This window comes from Vigna angularis, chromosome 9 (genome assembly GCF_016808095.1).
Source record: "Vigna angularis cultivar LongXiaoDou No.4 chromosome 9, ASM1680809v1, whole genome shotgun sequence".
Classification (NCBI taxonomy): domain Eukaryota; kingdom Viridiplantae; phylum Streptophyta; class Magnoliopsida; order Fabales; family Fabaceae; genus Vigna; species Vigna angularis.
Window position 1 is genome coordinate 32047904 of NC_068978.1, and position 15466 is coordinate 32063369.

The 15466-nt window shown below is 34.5% G+C and overlaps 1 protein-coding gene across 5 annotated transcripts; it reads left to right on the forward strand.

Moving 5' to 3' along the window:
* Positions 1–5498: 5498 nt before the first annotated feature.
* LOC108347379 (uncharacterized) lies at positions 5499–15262 on the forward strand. Of its 5 annotated transcripts, XM_052867960.1 has the most exons (17): positions 5499–5647; positions 5743–5791; positions 5892–6019; positions 6380–6512; positions 8667–8823; positions 8900–8978; positions 9291–9331; positions 9445–9561; positions 9847–9909; positions 10314–10394; positions 11063–11125; positions 11199–11250; positions 13736–13810; positions 13904–13951; positions 14186–14221; positions 14307–14381; positions 14806–15262. In XM_052867960.1, the coding sequence occupies exons 2-17, from the start codon at positions 5752–5754 to the stop codon at positions 14896–14898; spliced, it is 1281 nt and encodes a 426-aa protein (XP_052723920.1). In that variant the 5' UTR covers positions 5499–5647; positions 5743–5751; the 3' UTR covers positions 14899–15262. The 5 variants fall into 5 exon arrangements, with proteins under 5 accessions (XP_052723920.1, XP_017442067.1, XP_052723919.1 ...); XM_052867959.1 differs by having other exon boundaries at positions 5501–5791; XM_017586579.2 differs by lacking the exon at positions 9847–9909 and having other exon boundaries at positions 5503–5791.
* Positions 15263–15466: the final 204 nt, after the last annotated feature.

Sequence of the window (15466 nt, forward strand, 5' to 3'; positions counted from 1 at the left end):
GTTGGCCTCTCAATATCACCCGAGATTGCAAAATAAAAACATGTTGAATGACAGGATGCAATTCATGGTGAATAATAGGCAAGGGAACATAAGGTTGCAAATGATCTCCCTTACAAAGCTTTAACTGAGAAGGTGAAAGACCAGATGATTTCGGGTTCCTTAGAGGCAAAAGTAACTTGTAAGCAACATGTTCAATTCGCTCAATTACTAAAAAAGGACCAAAGTACCTTAAACCGAGTTTCTGGTTCTTCTTGAGAGCAACCGAATGTTGCCTATAGGGTTGCAATTCTACCAAAACCATATTACCAATGTTCAACTCAAATAATCTCCTTTTCTTACCAGTATATCTTTTCATGTATTTATGAACATTATGGAAGTTAATTTTTAACCTAGTAAGAGTCAAATCCTTCCGCATTAACGGACTTTAAGTCTAACTCAACTTTAAAAAATTGACTTATAAGGTGAAGTTTACACTTACATATACAATGTAAATTGGTCTTATCTCTAATAAATGTGAAACTTCCATCACATCTCCTTATGTCGAGGTATATACATCTCAAATGTGATACTAAACATTAATGAGTGGTATGATGGTAGGTGAAACCGTAAAACCAGCAAAAATCAAATTTTATTAGGATAAACTTTAACTCATGGCTCTAATACCATGCTAAAAAGTAGACTTTAAGTTTAATTTAATTCTACAAAACTGACTTGTATGGTGAGGTTTTTGCATCCACATATATCTTTTAAATTGACCTTATCTCTAGTCGATGTAGAATTTTCAACATATCCCTTATTCTGAGGTATATACATATTGATAAAATGGATTGTTCTTGCAATGAAATAGGATCATGATAGTCAAATTTTTATTTAGTTAATATAGGATGGTCTCTACCATAAACAATCTTAAATGAGGTCATTCCACTACTATGATCATAACAAGTATTATATCTGTTAGATGTTAAGTTGTGTGTTTATGTTAATTGGGCTTAACCCATTCTGTATTTAGGGTTTAACCCTTATCTTATATTATAAATAAACTACCCTATGTGTATGCTAAACACATAAGGGAGATTTCTCCTAATCTTCTCTACTATTTCATATGGTATAGGAGGAGGACGTCCATGAAGCGCATAACCCTTAATTGTGTTATTTCATTTACCAAAGATTCTGTTTGGTTGCAGGACCGGAGTTCGAAACACATTATTGGCACAGGATGTAAGTCTCATGGCCTATATCATCTCATCCCTTCTCCACATGCTGGCGTAATTATGGAGTCACCATCCCTTCTTCATGCTCAGTTAGGTCATCCCAGTCTTACCAAACTACAACAACTTGTTCCGAGTCTGTCGAAATTATCAAGTTTGTCGTGTGAGTCTTGTCAGTTAGGTAAACATACTCGTAGTTCCTTTCCTCGTAGCGTTTCACAACGAGCGTCATCCCCCTTTTCATTGGTTCATTATGATATTTGGGGACCTAGTCGTGTTAAGTCAACTTTAGGATTTCAGTATTTTGTTACCTTTATTGATGACTATTCCAGATGTACTTGGTTGTTTCTTATTAAGAATTGTTCTGAGTTGTTTTCTATTTTTCAATCTTTTTTCAATGAAATAAAAACTCAGTTTGGGGTTTCTATTCGTACTTTACGCAGTGATAATGGCCGTGAATACCTTTCTCAACCGTTTAAACATTTCATGGCTTCTCATGGCATTCTTCACCAAACCTCATGTGCCTATACCCCTCAACAAAATGGGGTGGCTGAACGCAAGAATAGACACCTTATTGAAACAACTCGTACCCTTCTCATTCATAGTCAAGTACCCTCACGTTTTTGGGGTGATGCTGTTCTCAGGGCATGTTATTTTATCAACCGCATGCCATCTTCCGTCCTAGATAACAAAATCCCTCATTCTATCTTATTTCCTCAAGACCCTCTACATCCATTACCTCTTAGAGTTTTTGGGTCTACATGTTTTGTTCATGATTTTAGTCCTGGTCTTAATAAGTTATGTCCTAGGTCTCACAAATGTGTCTTCTTAGGATTTCCACGATCACAAAAGGGCTATAAGTGTTTTTCCCCTTCCCTCAATCGTCATTTTATCTCTGCTGATGTCACTTTTGATGAATCTTCTTTTTACTTTACACATCTATCTTCTAGTTTTGTACCTCTCTTTATTACTGTTGATATTCCTCTTATCTGTGATCCTCCTGGCGATGCTCCACCCATTTTGTCTCCTCCTTCTTTAGACTCTCATTCACCACAGGATCATCCTTCACTACCACCCCTTCAAGTTTATAGTCGCCGCAATTGTCTCCCTCAAGGCTCACTTCCAGTTCCGCCTCCTGTGTCTCCTCCGGCTCCAGCAAATGAGTCTAACTTCCCTATTGCCCTCCGTAAAGGTATACGCTCTACCCGCAACCCTTCCCCCCATTATACTGTTCTTAGTTACCATAGATTATCTCCATCTTTTTACACTTGTCTCTCATCCATTTCTTCTGTGTCAATTCCTAAATCTGTGGGTGATGCCTTAACTCATCCTGGCTAGCGTCAAGCTATGCTGGATGAATTAAGTGCTTTACAGAAAAGTGGAACTTAGGAGCTTGTCCAATTACCATCTGGAAAGTCTGTTGTTGGTTGCAGGTGGGTGTATGCTGTCAAGGTTGGCCCTGATGGCATAATTGATCGTCTGAAAGCTCGACTGGTTGCCAAAGGCTACACACAGATTTTTGGGTTGGATTATGGTGATACTTTTTCTCCAGTGGCAAAAATGACTTCTGTTCGCATATTCATTGCCATGGCCGCTCTTCGACAATGGCCTCTTTACCAACTTGATGTCAAAAATGCTTTCCTAAATGGTGATTTGTATGAAGAAATTTATATGGAGCAACCGCTTGGCTTTGTTGCTCAGGGGGAGTCATCTGGATTGGTATGTCGTCTTCGCAAATCCTTATATGGCCTAAAACAATCTCCTCAGGCTTGGTTTAGTAAATTCAGCTGTGTTGTTCAACAATTTGGTATGTCTCGCAGTGAAGCGGATCATTCAGTGTTCTATCGCTACTCAAGTGCTGGATGTATTTACTTAATAGTGTATGTCGATGATATTGTTCTCACAGGAAGTGACTATCTCGGCATCTCTCAGATGAAACAACACCTTTGTCATCATTTTCAAACCAAAGATCTTGGCAAACTCCGGTACTTTTTGGGTATTGAAGTAGCACAATCCAATGATGGTATTGTCATATCTCAGAGGAAGTATGCGTTAGACATCTTGGAGGAAACAGGGTTAATGAACTGTAAATCTGTTGAGACACCTATGGACCCTAACATCAAACTCCTACCAAATCAGGGGGAGCCTTTCTCAGATCCTGAACGGTACAGAAGATTAGTTGGTAAATTAAACTATCTTACTGTTACGCGTCCTGACATTTCCTTCGCAGTTAGTGTGGTGAGTCAATTTCTAAACTCCCCATTTGAAGACCATTGGGATGCAGTTGTTCGCATACTGAAGTATATTAAAGGATCACCGGGAAAATGTTTGCTATATGGCCCTAACAACGATACAAAAATCGTTTGCTATTCAGATGCTGATTGGGCTTGTTCCCCTTCTGATAGGAGGTCTACTTCTGGATATTGTGTCTCTATTGGTGACAACCTGATATCTTGGAAAAGTAAGAAGCAAAGTGTTATGGCAAGGTCCAGCGCAGAAGCAGAATATAGAGCTATGGCATCTGCTACTTGCCATGGCACTTATATGTGATAATCAAGCTGCTCTTCATTAGCTCTAACCCTGTCTTCCATGAGAGAACCAAGCACATTGAAATTGATTGTCATTTTATTAGAGAAAAATCATATCCAGAGATATCAAGACTAAGTTCGTTAACTCAAGCAACCAGTTGACAGACATATTCACCAAGTCCTTACGAGGACCTAGAATTGACTATCTTTGTAACAAGCTTGGAACATATGATTTATATGCTCCAGCTTGAAGGGGAGTGTTAGATGTTAAGTTGTGTGTTTATATTAATTGGGCTTAGCACATTCTGTATTTAAGGTTTAACTCTTATCTTACATTATAAATAAACTATCTTATGTATGCTAAACACATAAGGAAGATTTCTCCTAATCTTCTCTACTATTTCATAATATCAATAGTTTGCCGAAGACAACATCTTTAACTAGTCTTTAGGAGAATGATAAGTAAAGCATCTCAAATACATTGCATGTATTTAAGGATTCTGATTGCCGATCAAATCGTGGGTGAGATATGCAATGTATTTATAAAACTTGTGGGTGATATGCAATGTATTTATCAAATAAATATACTGTATCTAGAAGATACAATCAAAGTTGCAAAAGCGAAAAAAAAATTATATTCAGATAGTAGAGGAGACTAAGCTTAACCTAAATTTTTTATATTTAAATATTTCTAATTATTTATATATTTAAACTTTATTACGTAAAATATAAACCTTATCCAGCTGCAATAAGCTGGTTAAAATATTCTTCTTCCTGTTAGGATTACAATTTAGGTTTAATAGCTTTTTTTTAAAAATATCTTTTTAACTTTATTCCATTATTTTGAATTTATTACTTTTAAAAAAGAGTTAATGTAATTATTTCTAGTCGAATTTATTATTATACGGATACTTGATATTTATTGTAAAAGACTGAGTAAGTATTCAACTATAAAGGATTATTCGATGACTAATCAGTAAAAGTTTTATAAAAATATTAACACATTAGTGTATTGAGAGAAAATATTAATTGAATATTTCCTCTAATGTTATAATTTGACTATAAATTTTTGGATTCTCAAAATAAAAAGGAATTAATAATAAAAGGATATAATTAATTATAAAAATAATTGAATAATATTTTACACATGTTTTAGTAATCGTTTGTTGTTAGTTAAATAACTTGTACAAAGTAAATTATCAACTACATGCCACTTATGGTCATAAGTGCATGTATTCCTTTTCTGATTCAGATATTGTTAATAAGTCAATTTTAATGATAAAGCAACCTGTATTTTTTTCATGTGATGTATCCCAATATTATTATTAATTTTAAAAAGTTATAATAACTTGTATTTAAAAGGATAAATCAAACTAAAAAAATACTAATGAAAATGTTAAGCAGATGCGTCTAATTATTTTATGATAATAAAAAATAATAAAGTTATTATTATTATAAATTAAATATAAATTATTTTTAACTTTTTAATATATAATTTTTTTTATTTTGTATGTAGTTTTATAATTAAAAATTATTAAATTTAGATAAACGGTTGAATTGAAATAAAATAATTAAATATTGAGAACTAAAATTGATAAAATAACTATTTTAATTTAAAAAAATTATTTAAAGCGAAACCTTACAAAAAATGTGAACATTAAAAGAAAAATCCGTAGGTATAGATTTAAAAGGGTGAAATGAGATAAAAAATGAAAAAAGAAATTAGTTACATAGATGGGTAAATAAAAATAAAATTAGATTTGTTGGGGTTGAGTTGACAGTTGTTGTTTTTTCTACAGTGGCGCCGACTTCCGGTTGAAGCATGGAGCAAATAGAATAGAAGAAAGTGGAAACGGGGCTGATTTCATCTCTTCTGGACCGATCTTCCGATACTGATGGCTTCCACTGAGGGTCTGGTGCCCATAACTAGGGCTTTTCTCGCCTCCTATTACGACAAACACCCTTTTACTCCTCTTTCTCCTGATGTCACTCGACTTTCTTCTCAGATTCGTTCAATGGCTAATGATTTTCTCACTCAACATCCTCCTACCCAAGGTTTTTTCCGCTCTTCAACTGTAATAGTGCAAACATTGCAGTGTATATCTGGTTACATATTTTGCTTTAGATCCTTATATTCTCGTTGATTTCGCTCCAGGAGAAGGCGTCTTAATTGATGAAGCTGACCAGCTACCTCCGCATAAAATTGATGAGAACATGTGGAAGAACCGAGAGTATATTGAAGAAACAATTTTTTTACTTGAAAGTTCTAATTGGCCAGAAGTGGTAGTGTATCTCTTTTTTTTTTTTTTAAATTCATTTCCCCTTTCTTTATCTAACATTTATAAAGGCACTGTTTTCATATCATGAATACAGGATATGATAACTTCAGAATTTCCCTTCAAGAAACCTTGTGTTTTTTACATCATATTAGCTTTTGTAAAGTTCATGTAAAATGATTTTGTTGAAGATAAGCTTTTATTCTATGCGTATAGGGAAATATGGAAAGATTGTATAGCTAGAAATTAGGGATTATCTTTCATTATTTGTATCCATGATTGTAGCGTTGAATATTATGTGTTAGTAAAACACACGTTTCAGTGAACTGTTTGCATTTGAAGTAAAACAAGTATTTTATGGATACAGCTGAAGCAGCAGTCCGCACCTGACTGTGCTGAGTTTGCCCTTACATTTGGGCAGCTGAAAGATAAACTTCATAATACATTGAAGGCTTTAGAATCTTTCCAAATTAAAAATGCTGAACATGTATTTAACACAGGTACCACCTTGCCTTTAACTTGAATGCTTGTTTTCAATAGATAACAAGCTTCTAATTTCCTTAGCATATTTCAATTAGCTGTAGTAAAGTTCGTTTTGCTTGTAAGCTTTTCATAAATAAATTCTTTAAATAAATAAATCAAACTACATAATCTGAAAACATGGAATGGAGGAACTAAAATGATTATCTGGGAGTAATGCCGGGCCAGCTGACCAAGCTTATAAGTTTGGGAAAATCATGAGGCTGATATATTTTGGAAAGAAGCATTGCAAGGCTCATATCTCTAAGAAAGTTTTGGGGCTAGGTTGATATGTCTAATATTGCTGTGAAAGATTTAAGCCAAAGATGGCATTTCTGAGTAGTGGAGATGACTCGACAAAGAGAGAAAAAAATTAACCAAATAGTATGTAAATCACAGGAAAGGACATGGAGATCAAAATAGAGATCTAAACTTGTAACAATAACGGTTTATTGACAACAATGGCCTGGGACTATTTGAAACACTCTGAAGGAAATCAAAACCTGAAGAGGAATATAGGTATTAGGGGATTCTAGAGATGTCACGGTGGTATATATAACTGATGGAGAAATGGTCAAAATAAAGAACAAGGTCAAGGAATGTTGGAGGGATGACACCATAGCTGGAAAGATGGAAGTTCATCCTTCTGCAGCTATTATGGAAGATCAGAGTAGGCTTTGGCACCAAAGATTTGTCCATCTACAGTTTAGAAGTCTGAGTCTACTAAATATGAAAAGGGTGGGGCATTACTTGCTCTCTATTGAGCAACCAAAGAAATTATGTAAAGGTTCTCTCCTCAGCAAGCAAACCAGAAACTCCTTCAAGTCTAAAATTCCTGCAGCAAAAACACCATTGGAAGTCATCTATTAAGATGTGTGTGGTCTTACGGAGGTGTTTGCACTTAGAGGTAATGGTATTTCATTTCTTTTGCTGATGGTTTTACAAGAAAATTGCGGGTTTATTTGATTAAAATAAAAGGTGTGGCATTTGAGGTCTTTAGAATGTTCAAGACAATGATGGAGAAACAATGTGGGCTATCTATCAGAGTTCTTAGAACACAAGGGTGGTGAATACACCTCAAATGATTTTCATTCCTTTTTGATAAGGATGGAGTAATTCATGAAGTTACTGCCTCCATATGGTCCACAACATAATGGAAAATCTGAATTCCATAGTTCAGCAGCTGGGGGACATTTTGGATTCTTTCACACTTCTACAAGGCTATCAACATTAGTATACTGGGATAGGATAAAAAGAGATGTCCAATAGTTTGTAGGGACACTTACAATGGGACTTATATGGCCATTTCTCATACCATATACACTCGCATTTGGTCTGACATCTATTTGGACATTATAGAAGGCTTATTGAAGGCAGAAGTTAAGGAAACCAATCTAATCGAGGTGGATCTGGCTACCATGAACTCCCATTTATTCCATTTAGTCATCCCTCATTGTACTCTAGGTAGCTGAAATTTTCGTTTGAGAGATTGTTCATTTACATGGATTTCAAGCTAGTGCAGTGATTGACAGATACAGGTTTTTCTAAGCCACTTTTGGACCAAACCATTGAAGATACAAAGTGAAACTCGTTTTTTTATGGGGCATGGGGAGTGTACTATTGGAACCCCTATTAGGAAGATGAATCATTGACCTTATACTAATATCTGATCAGAATCCAAACTCAATAAAGAAGCAAATGACGAGATTATAATGAAATTTGGGAACCAATCCTAGGAGATAATATGGAAACTGATCTTAAGATATTCTAAAATATAATTGAAATACTATTATATATTTTTCATATATTCCAGCATCCTTCTTTCTTCTCAAACTCCGCAAAATTTAATCAGTTTTGACACATTCCAAATTATCTCTTATTTTTTTGGGGGTTGGGAAAGTACTGTTAGACTCCTGATTGGGAAGTCATAATACTTAAACTAATATCCCATGGCAATCCAAACGAAATAATAAAAAAATATTAGATAGTAATGAAATATGGGAACGAATTCTAGGAGATAATATGGAAACTGATCTTACGACATTCTAAAATATAATTAAAATAGTGTTGTATATTTTTCATATATTCCAATTTACCTCTTTATTCTCCAACAATTCAACAAAATATATATGCAGTTATGACATATTTGCCTCAAGATTTTCGAGGAACACTGCTAAGACAACAACGGGAACGCTCAGAGAGGAATAAGCAAGCAGAGGTTGATACTTTGGTAAATTCTGGTGGTAGCATACGTGACCGATATGCTTTACTGTGGAAACAACAAATGGACAGGTGAGACTTAACCCTTGTCTGATTGGTTGTGCAGGAATTGATACAAGAAATATATTAAACAACTTACCTATTACAGGAGAAGGCAATTAGCCCAACTTGGGTCTGCAACAGGAGTCTATAAAACACTTGTGAAGTATCTTGTTGGGGTACCTCAGGTATGGCTATCTTAAATTGTTTAATACAAGGTTGCATCAGCCTATTATTTTTTTCCTGTTTGGCATCCATTCTTTCATTTTGTCTACTTAAATCAGTTTACGGGACTTATTTTTGCTTATACATTTTACTTCAATGGCTTAAATAATGGGTCTAGCTCCTTCTTTCAGTTTTTTTCTGATAATCTTATTTTGTTACTGATATCATCATTCGTATTTTTCTAATTAATTTGTTTGTATTTGAACTAAATTCTTTGTACTTGGATAGGTTCTAGTTATCATGAACTCATTCTAAGACATTTTTCTGAGTTGTAGGTATTACTTGATTTTACTCGCCAGATAAATGATGACGATGGGTACAAAATTATTGTTTTCAATGTTGTTCAAGTTCTCTCTCTTCCTATCTGCATATGATAATAATTAATAATATATGAATAAGATTCATATGAAAACTCTTATCTGCTGGCAGGCCCATGGAGGAACAACGACATCGTTATGGACCACCCTTGTACAGCCTCACCTCTATGATTCTTTATGTTCGACTCTTCCTTTCAATATCGTGGGCACGATATGATACTAAGAAGTTGTGAGATGCCTTTCTTCTTTTGTAGTTCAGTAGTTGGCTTTTATGTTTCTATGAATATTTTGGACAAGCAATTATGTAAAAGTTAAATATCTTGGAAAACGACATGATTTGCTGGGATCTTCTTCTAGGCTTGGAAATGACATCTAAACAAAAAGAAAATGTGATTTCACAACTTCTGATTTTACTTTTTAGATTTAATTGCAAGGCACTTGGATAAAAATAATTGGTTGTTGAAAAGAAGAACTTCTCTATCGATAATCATCTTTCTATATGTGACTGTTACAGCTTCAAACATCATGACCACTTTCTGACTTTAGCCATGATAGTCTGTCTTGGACTTTTGCAATTGTAAGACATATTCTGAGTTTAAAAATATTTCTGATATAATTAGTTTGTTCCATGTAGCAAGGACCACTCATTTTGTAACCTGAATTGTGAGTCAGGTCATTGATTTGACAGAAGCACAAATGTCTTGTGGTTTTGTTCCTCGCTTTCTTTTATATGGTTTTTTGCTTCAATGATGTTTTAGAACTTATCTGAGTTTGAAGATTTTTTTTGTCATGATACAAATTTCAACATCTAGCTTCCTTTTGGTGTCAGCTCACAGGCTGTGTATATGAATTCTTGTAGCGTTCAGAGAGATTGATAGGCCTTTTAATTTCTTACATGGACAATGTGTTTTTGTATTCTTTTTTAGTGTGGAACACTTTTCTAATACCCTATCTTCTCTCTGTGAGCGTATAATTTGACAGGAAGAGGGAAGAGATTGCTATCTTGGAACAAGCTATTGATGTCTACACCACAGAGTTGGAAAGGTTTTTGACATTTATCGGGTACATGCTTGTCTTTGATATTTCTCATGATTTAACTTTTTGTATTTATTGTTAATAATCATGGTAAACTGTTGTCTGCTTGCCCATTATCTTTTACTACACAACAATGGTTTCCACACGTATCAAGGAAATTTTCTGCAGTTTATCAATGTTTATACATTGATATTTTGAGACGGGCTTTCCAAATACAGCTGGTTATATGTTCTAATAATGTTTGATTTGAAATTTCATACACGGGCTTACATTATTCAATGACTTTTGAATAACCCTGTCTTGAATTAGAAGTTTCTATCATATACATACCATCTACAGAATCATATATTAATCCAACATCACTGAATACATTATTCACTGTAAGGTTGTAAGTTGGCGGAAAGCCATGAGAGGAACATAAATAGTGACAACACTAATGATTCAGATCTGTTACTTAAATAAGCTGCCTAAAGATGCATCACATCAATCCTATTGTTTTCAACTCTTTGAGGTATAAGCCATATGTGTTCAAATGTCGCATTTGTCTATATTTTTCTCTGCAACTGGCTCCCCCTAACCTAAGCTTAAAGGTTGAACTGTTTGTTTAGAATTTTCAACGTTAAATCTGTATTTGTTCTCACCTTGCTAGATTTCTAATTCTTGTTGACTAACCTGCTATAGTCTTTTTTTATCAGCGAGGTCTTTGCAAATGCGCCATTCTTCATTTCAGCAGATGTTGTTGGTGCATTGGAAGCAGGGTAAAGATCAAATCTTGCTTTATTGTATTATTTTATCTATTTTCATGTCAATTTTCTAGTTTGTCCATTGCAGAAAAAATGATGACTACAAAGAGATCAATATTCCAGCTGGGAAAACTTATGAGGTATATGTACAAGACTTGTCTTTCTTCTTTGTTTTTATGACATGTTTATGCATACAAATGTAATATACTGCACACATACAACTGCTAAAAGAAAAATTCAAAATTGAAGGTGTTTTCATCCATAATAGTAAAAGGAGATAATGACATGGTCTAGATACACATTTCCATAAGACTAAATGTACAAATCAATAACATTGCTTTGTGAACTGCAAAGTACACAAAAAATAAAAGATTTTAACATATGAGGTCTTGAAGCATAACAGAGGAAATCACAAGTCCGCAAAAATAGATTAGAGGTGGTACAGCCATTAAATATAAAATAAACACATACTTCTCTAAAATATCCAAAAGTGGAGGTGTTTATACCATTAATTAAAAGAGCTATATTGACATAGTTTATATGCACATGAACTATAATACTAAATGAAAAAAATCAAAACATTGTGCTGTGAATGGTAAAGTACACACAATGAAAAGATTTTAACATAGGAGGTCGAGAACCATAGCAGAAATTATCACAAGCCTGCAGAAACAGATCAGAGATGGTACAGCCAATACATGGTAAGAGAGGACAGGAGGTACAATACCTTTTGCAAATAGAGGGGAAATGGGGAGAGGGCTTGGGATCAAAATAAGAGCTAGATGATGCATTGTACCTCTTAGCCTTTTTTATTTTAAATTAGACTCGGGCTTTTAATGGTTTTAGGCTAATATGTATCCCGGACATTTATTGGCCTATTTAAAACTTAGCAAATGTTGGTGAGGCTGATGTTTTCGCTAGAAGCATTCTGTTAGTTACGGTTAGGTCAGACTACACTCAATTGGCTGTTATTTAGCTTCTCTTAGAAGCCTTACGTCCTGTACATAATTACCAAAATCTGGTATCATGAAGAGTTGGCATTACCTTGAGTATCAGACGTCATCAACATAGCACTAGGTTGATTATTGTTATTCGATGGAAGTCCTTCTACTATAGCATCAACATGTTCTTCATGGATGATAGGAACTCCAACTCCAGCAAGTTCATCAATTTGAAGAACTCCAACTCCATTTTAGAACTTTGAAATCTAGTAGCAAGCAATTTGAAGAACGAATAATCAACACAAGATCTGGAACTTACAATTCACTAATAGAAACATCATGAACTAGATCTGGAACAATTCACTAGGTTGATTATTGTTATTCGATGGAAGTCCTTCTACTATAGCATCAACATGTTCTTCATGGATGATAGGAACTCCAACTCCAGCAAGTTCATCAATTTGAAGAACTCCAACTCCATTTTAGAACTTTGAAATCTAGCAGCAAGCAATTTGAAGAACGAATAATCAACACAAGATCTGGAACTTGCAATTCACTAATAGAAACATCATGAACTAGATCTGGAACAATTCACTAGGTTGATTATTGTTATTCGATGGAAGTCCTACTATAGCATCAACATGTTCTTCATGGATGATAGGAACTCCATCTCCAGCAAGTTCATCAATTTGAAGAACTCCAACTCCATTTTAGAACTTTGAAATCTAGCAGCAAGCAATTTGAAGAACGAATAATCAACACAAGATCCGGAACAATTCGCTGATTGAAATCTCGAATTGACTAAGCTGAATCAATTTCGAGCTGAAATTCAAACAATTCACCAAACAAAACAATCACGAACATGAGCTAGGACAATTTATTGATTGAAACCTGAAATTGACAAAGCTGAATCGATTTTGAGTTGACTTGAGAACAAATCACTTAACAAAAATGTAAATTGATGAAGTAAAACAATCTTGAACAAGAAGATGAAGTGGAAGTAGTTGCAATCTGGACAGTGAAGAAACTAGTCAAGAACTTGAAGAAACTGGATCGTTGAAGAAAAAGCTCTAGATAGCATCTTAGATGAACTGAACAGAGAGAAAGAGAGAATTGAACATGAACTGAATATTTTTATTATTGTATCACACTTGGAATCGGGTACAAGATGTATTTATAGAGATAGTTAACTACTTGCTGTAAGAACTGACAGCTTTACAAAAGGTAAAAACAGTTTACAAGGAAACCTGTACAAAGAAAATAAAAGCCGTACAATACATTTGTAAACTATACAAGTTAACTATAGTGTGTATACTAACACTAACTAGTTACAGCTATCATGCACAATCTCATCAATATAATTTTTCTGGAAGATTTTTTACTTCTAAAAGATCATTTCCTCAAGAAAACTGTTCCAAACATTGGCCTTTTGTACATAACATTCTCGTGGTGTATTAGTGGAGCCACTAACATGTTTGGGAAGTAATGCATTTTAGTTAATTTATAAATTGTTTCCTTGCACAGAGCATGCACATTTTGTAATTTTGTGTATGATTTAGATTTGCTTTTATCTAATTTGAAATTCCTTACTGAATGAATTTTGACTTGGTTTTTATTTGTTATTATTACTTAAGAAAATGTTTGCATTTTTATTTTTTCATGATATTTTTATTTTCTACTTCAGGTTTTGCTCTCTGTTGATGTTGTAAACTCATACATTGCATGGGACTTTTCATTGGTACAAGGCAAAATAAATATGGTATCGCTGTTGTGCTGCTATACCTTGATTTCAAAATGTTATGATATTTTCCAGACACCCTATGTAATGATCTTTCTATTGTTTATTTGTCAGGATATTGGATTTAGTTTGGAGTTTGTAAGTCCTACTGGGGAAAAAACAGTAAGTTTGGACGGTGTTCACTTTTATTTTGTGTACATATTCTCAATAGGTTTTCTTCAGAAACATTTCCCGTATTGTTTTTCATCATCACCCATTTTCGCCTTCAAATTTGTAGGCCCTCAACCAGCTCATTTTAACCTTTTTTCTGTTTTCTTGTTTTCTTTTTCTCTTTCATGATTTCTGTATTTCCATTTCTCTTTTTATGATGACTGATTTATTATCACACATGACCAGCTGATGTTACCGTCCCGCCGATATGAGTCTGACCAAGTGAGTTTATCACATTGTTGCAGTTTGTACAATTAACTCGGCATTTGATATGTGTATTACTTAGTTTTTGTGCCTATAATGTTAGGGAAACTTCTGCACGTTAATGGCTGGAAGCTATAAACTAATTTGGGACAACACGTATTCAACCTTTTTTAAAAAGGTAATGTATACGGGCATGTTGACTGATTCAATGAGATGCAAACTGTGCTAGTACGGATTGGACTGGTTTCTCAACACAAATGCTAGTTGTCCTCACACACTGATCAAATGTCAATAACAAAATCTGATTAGATAACCTTCTCCAGAGCGTCTGCTGTTAGGGATCGATTCATCACTCTCAGTCATCGCTCTCGTGTGATCTGTTCATTTTTATTGTGCTATGGTTCACCTTTAGTTATCACTATCACACATGATCTGGTCATTGTTCTTAATAGACTGATTTATTTCGTTTGTTGCAACATATTGGCTTCGTACATCTTTTTAATTAGGGTGTTGGGATTCTTTCACTTATTTCTTCCTATATGTTGGGCATGTTCTGAAAGTTGTACGGTTTTCTGATGTGCGTTATGTTGTATGAACTGTAGGTTATACGGTACAAGATAGATTGTATACCTCCTGTGACAGAGCCAGTGCAGTCCGACTCAAGCAAGAATGCAGGAGAAGTTGAGGCAGGATAGCTGATTCGTTTTCTATTAATTTTAATCTTAAGAAGAAAATGTTCCAATTACACATGTCAAGATTGATATACACCCTATTTATTTGTGAAGGGAAGAGGAAAGGAACTGAGAAAAATTTATCCTCTGTATAAAATTGTCATATGCACTTAGTTATTCTGTGTGGTTGAAGGTTTGTAGCCTGTAGCACGCTGTGATTGTGCTAAATGGGCCCAAGTAACCCTTCTGTGAAGTAATGTATATTTTACATTTATTCCAGTAACATCATCACCATGGAACCCTAAGTGGTGATAGGTTAGAATCAACTGGTTATGGTTTCAAGTTCAAACTGTTAATTACATTTTTGCCACCCGATTTGGCGAGTTTATTTTGCAGGCATTTAGCCGTGGTATGGCATTGAGATCCAAAATGCTACAAAAAGAGGCGCCAAAGATAATTAATTATTTCCATGCTTAGCAGTTATCGTAATATAGGAAAAACAATTTGTAAAGATAGGTTATGCCGAACTCAGCACCACCGGCTGAACTTGCCAACAGGAACATTTAGATGTTTTATCGTGCATACGTCAATG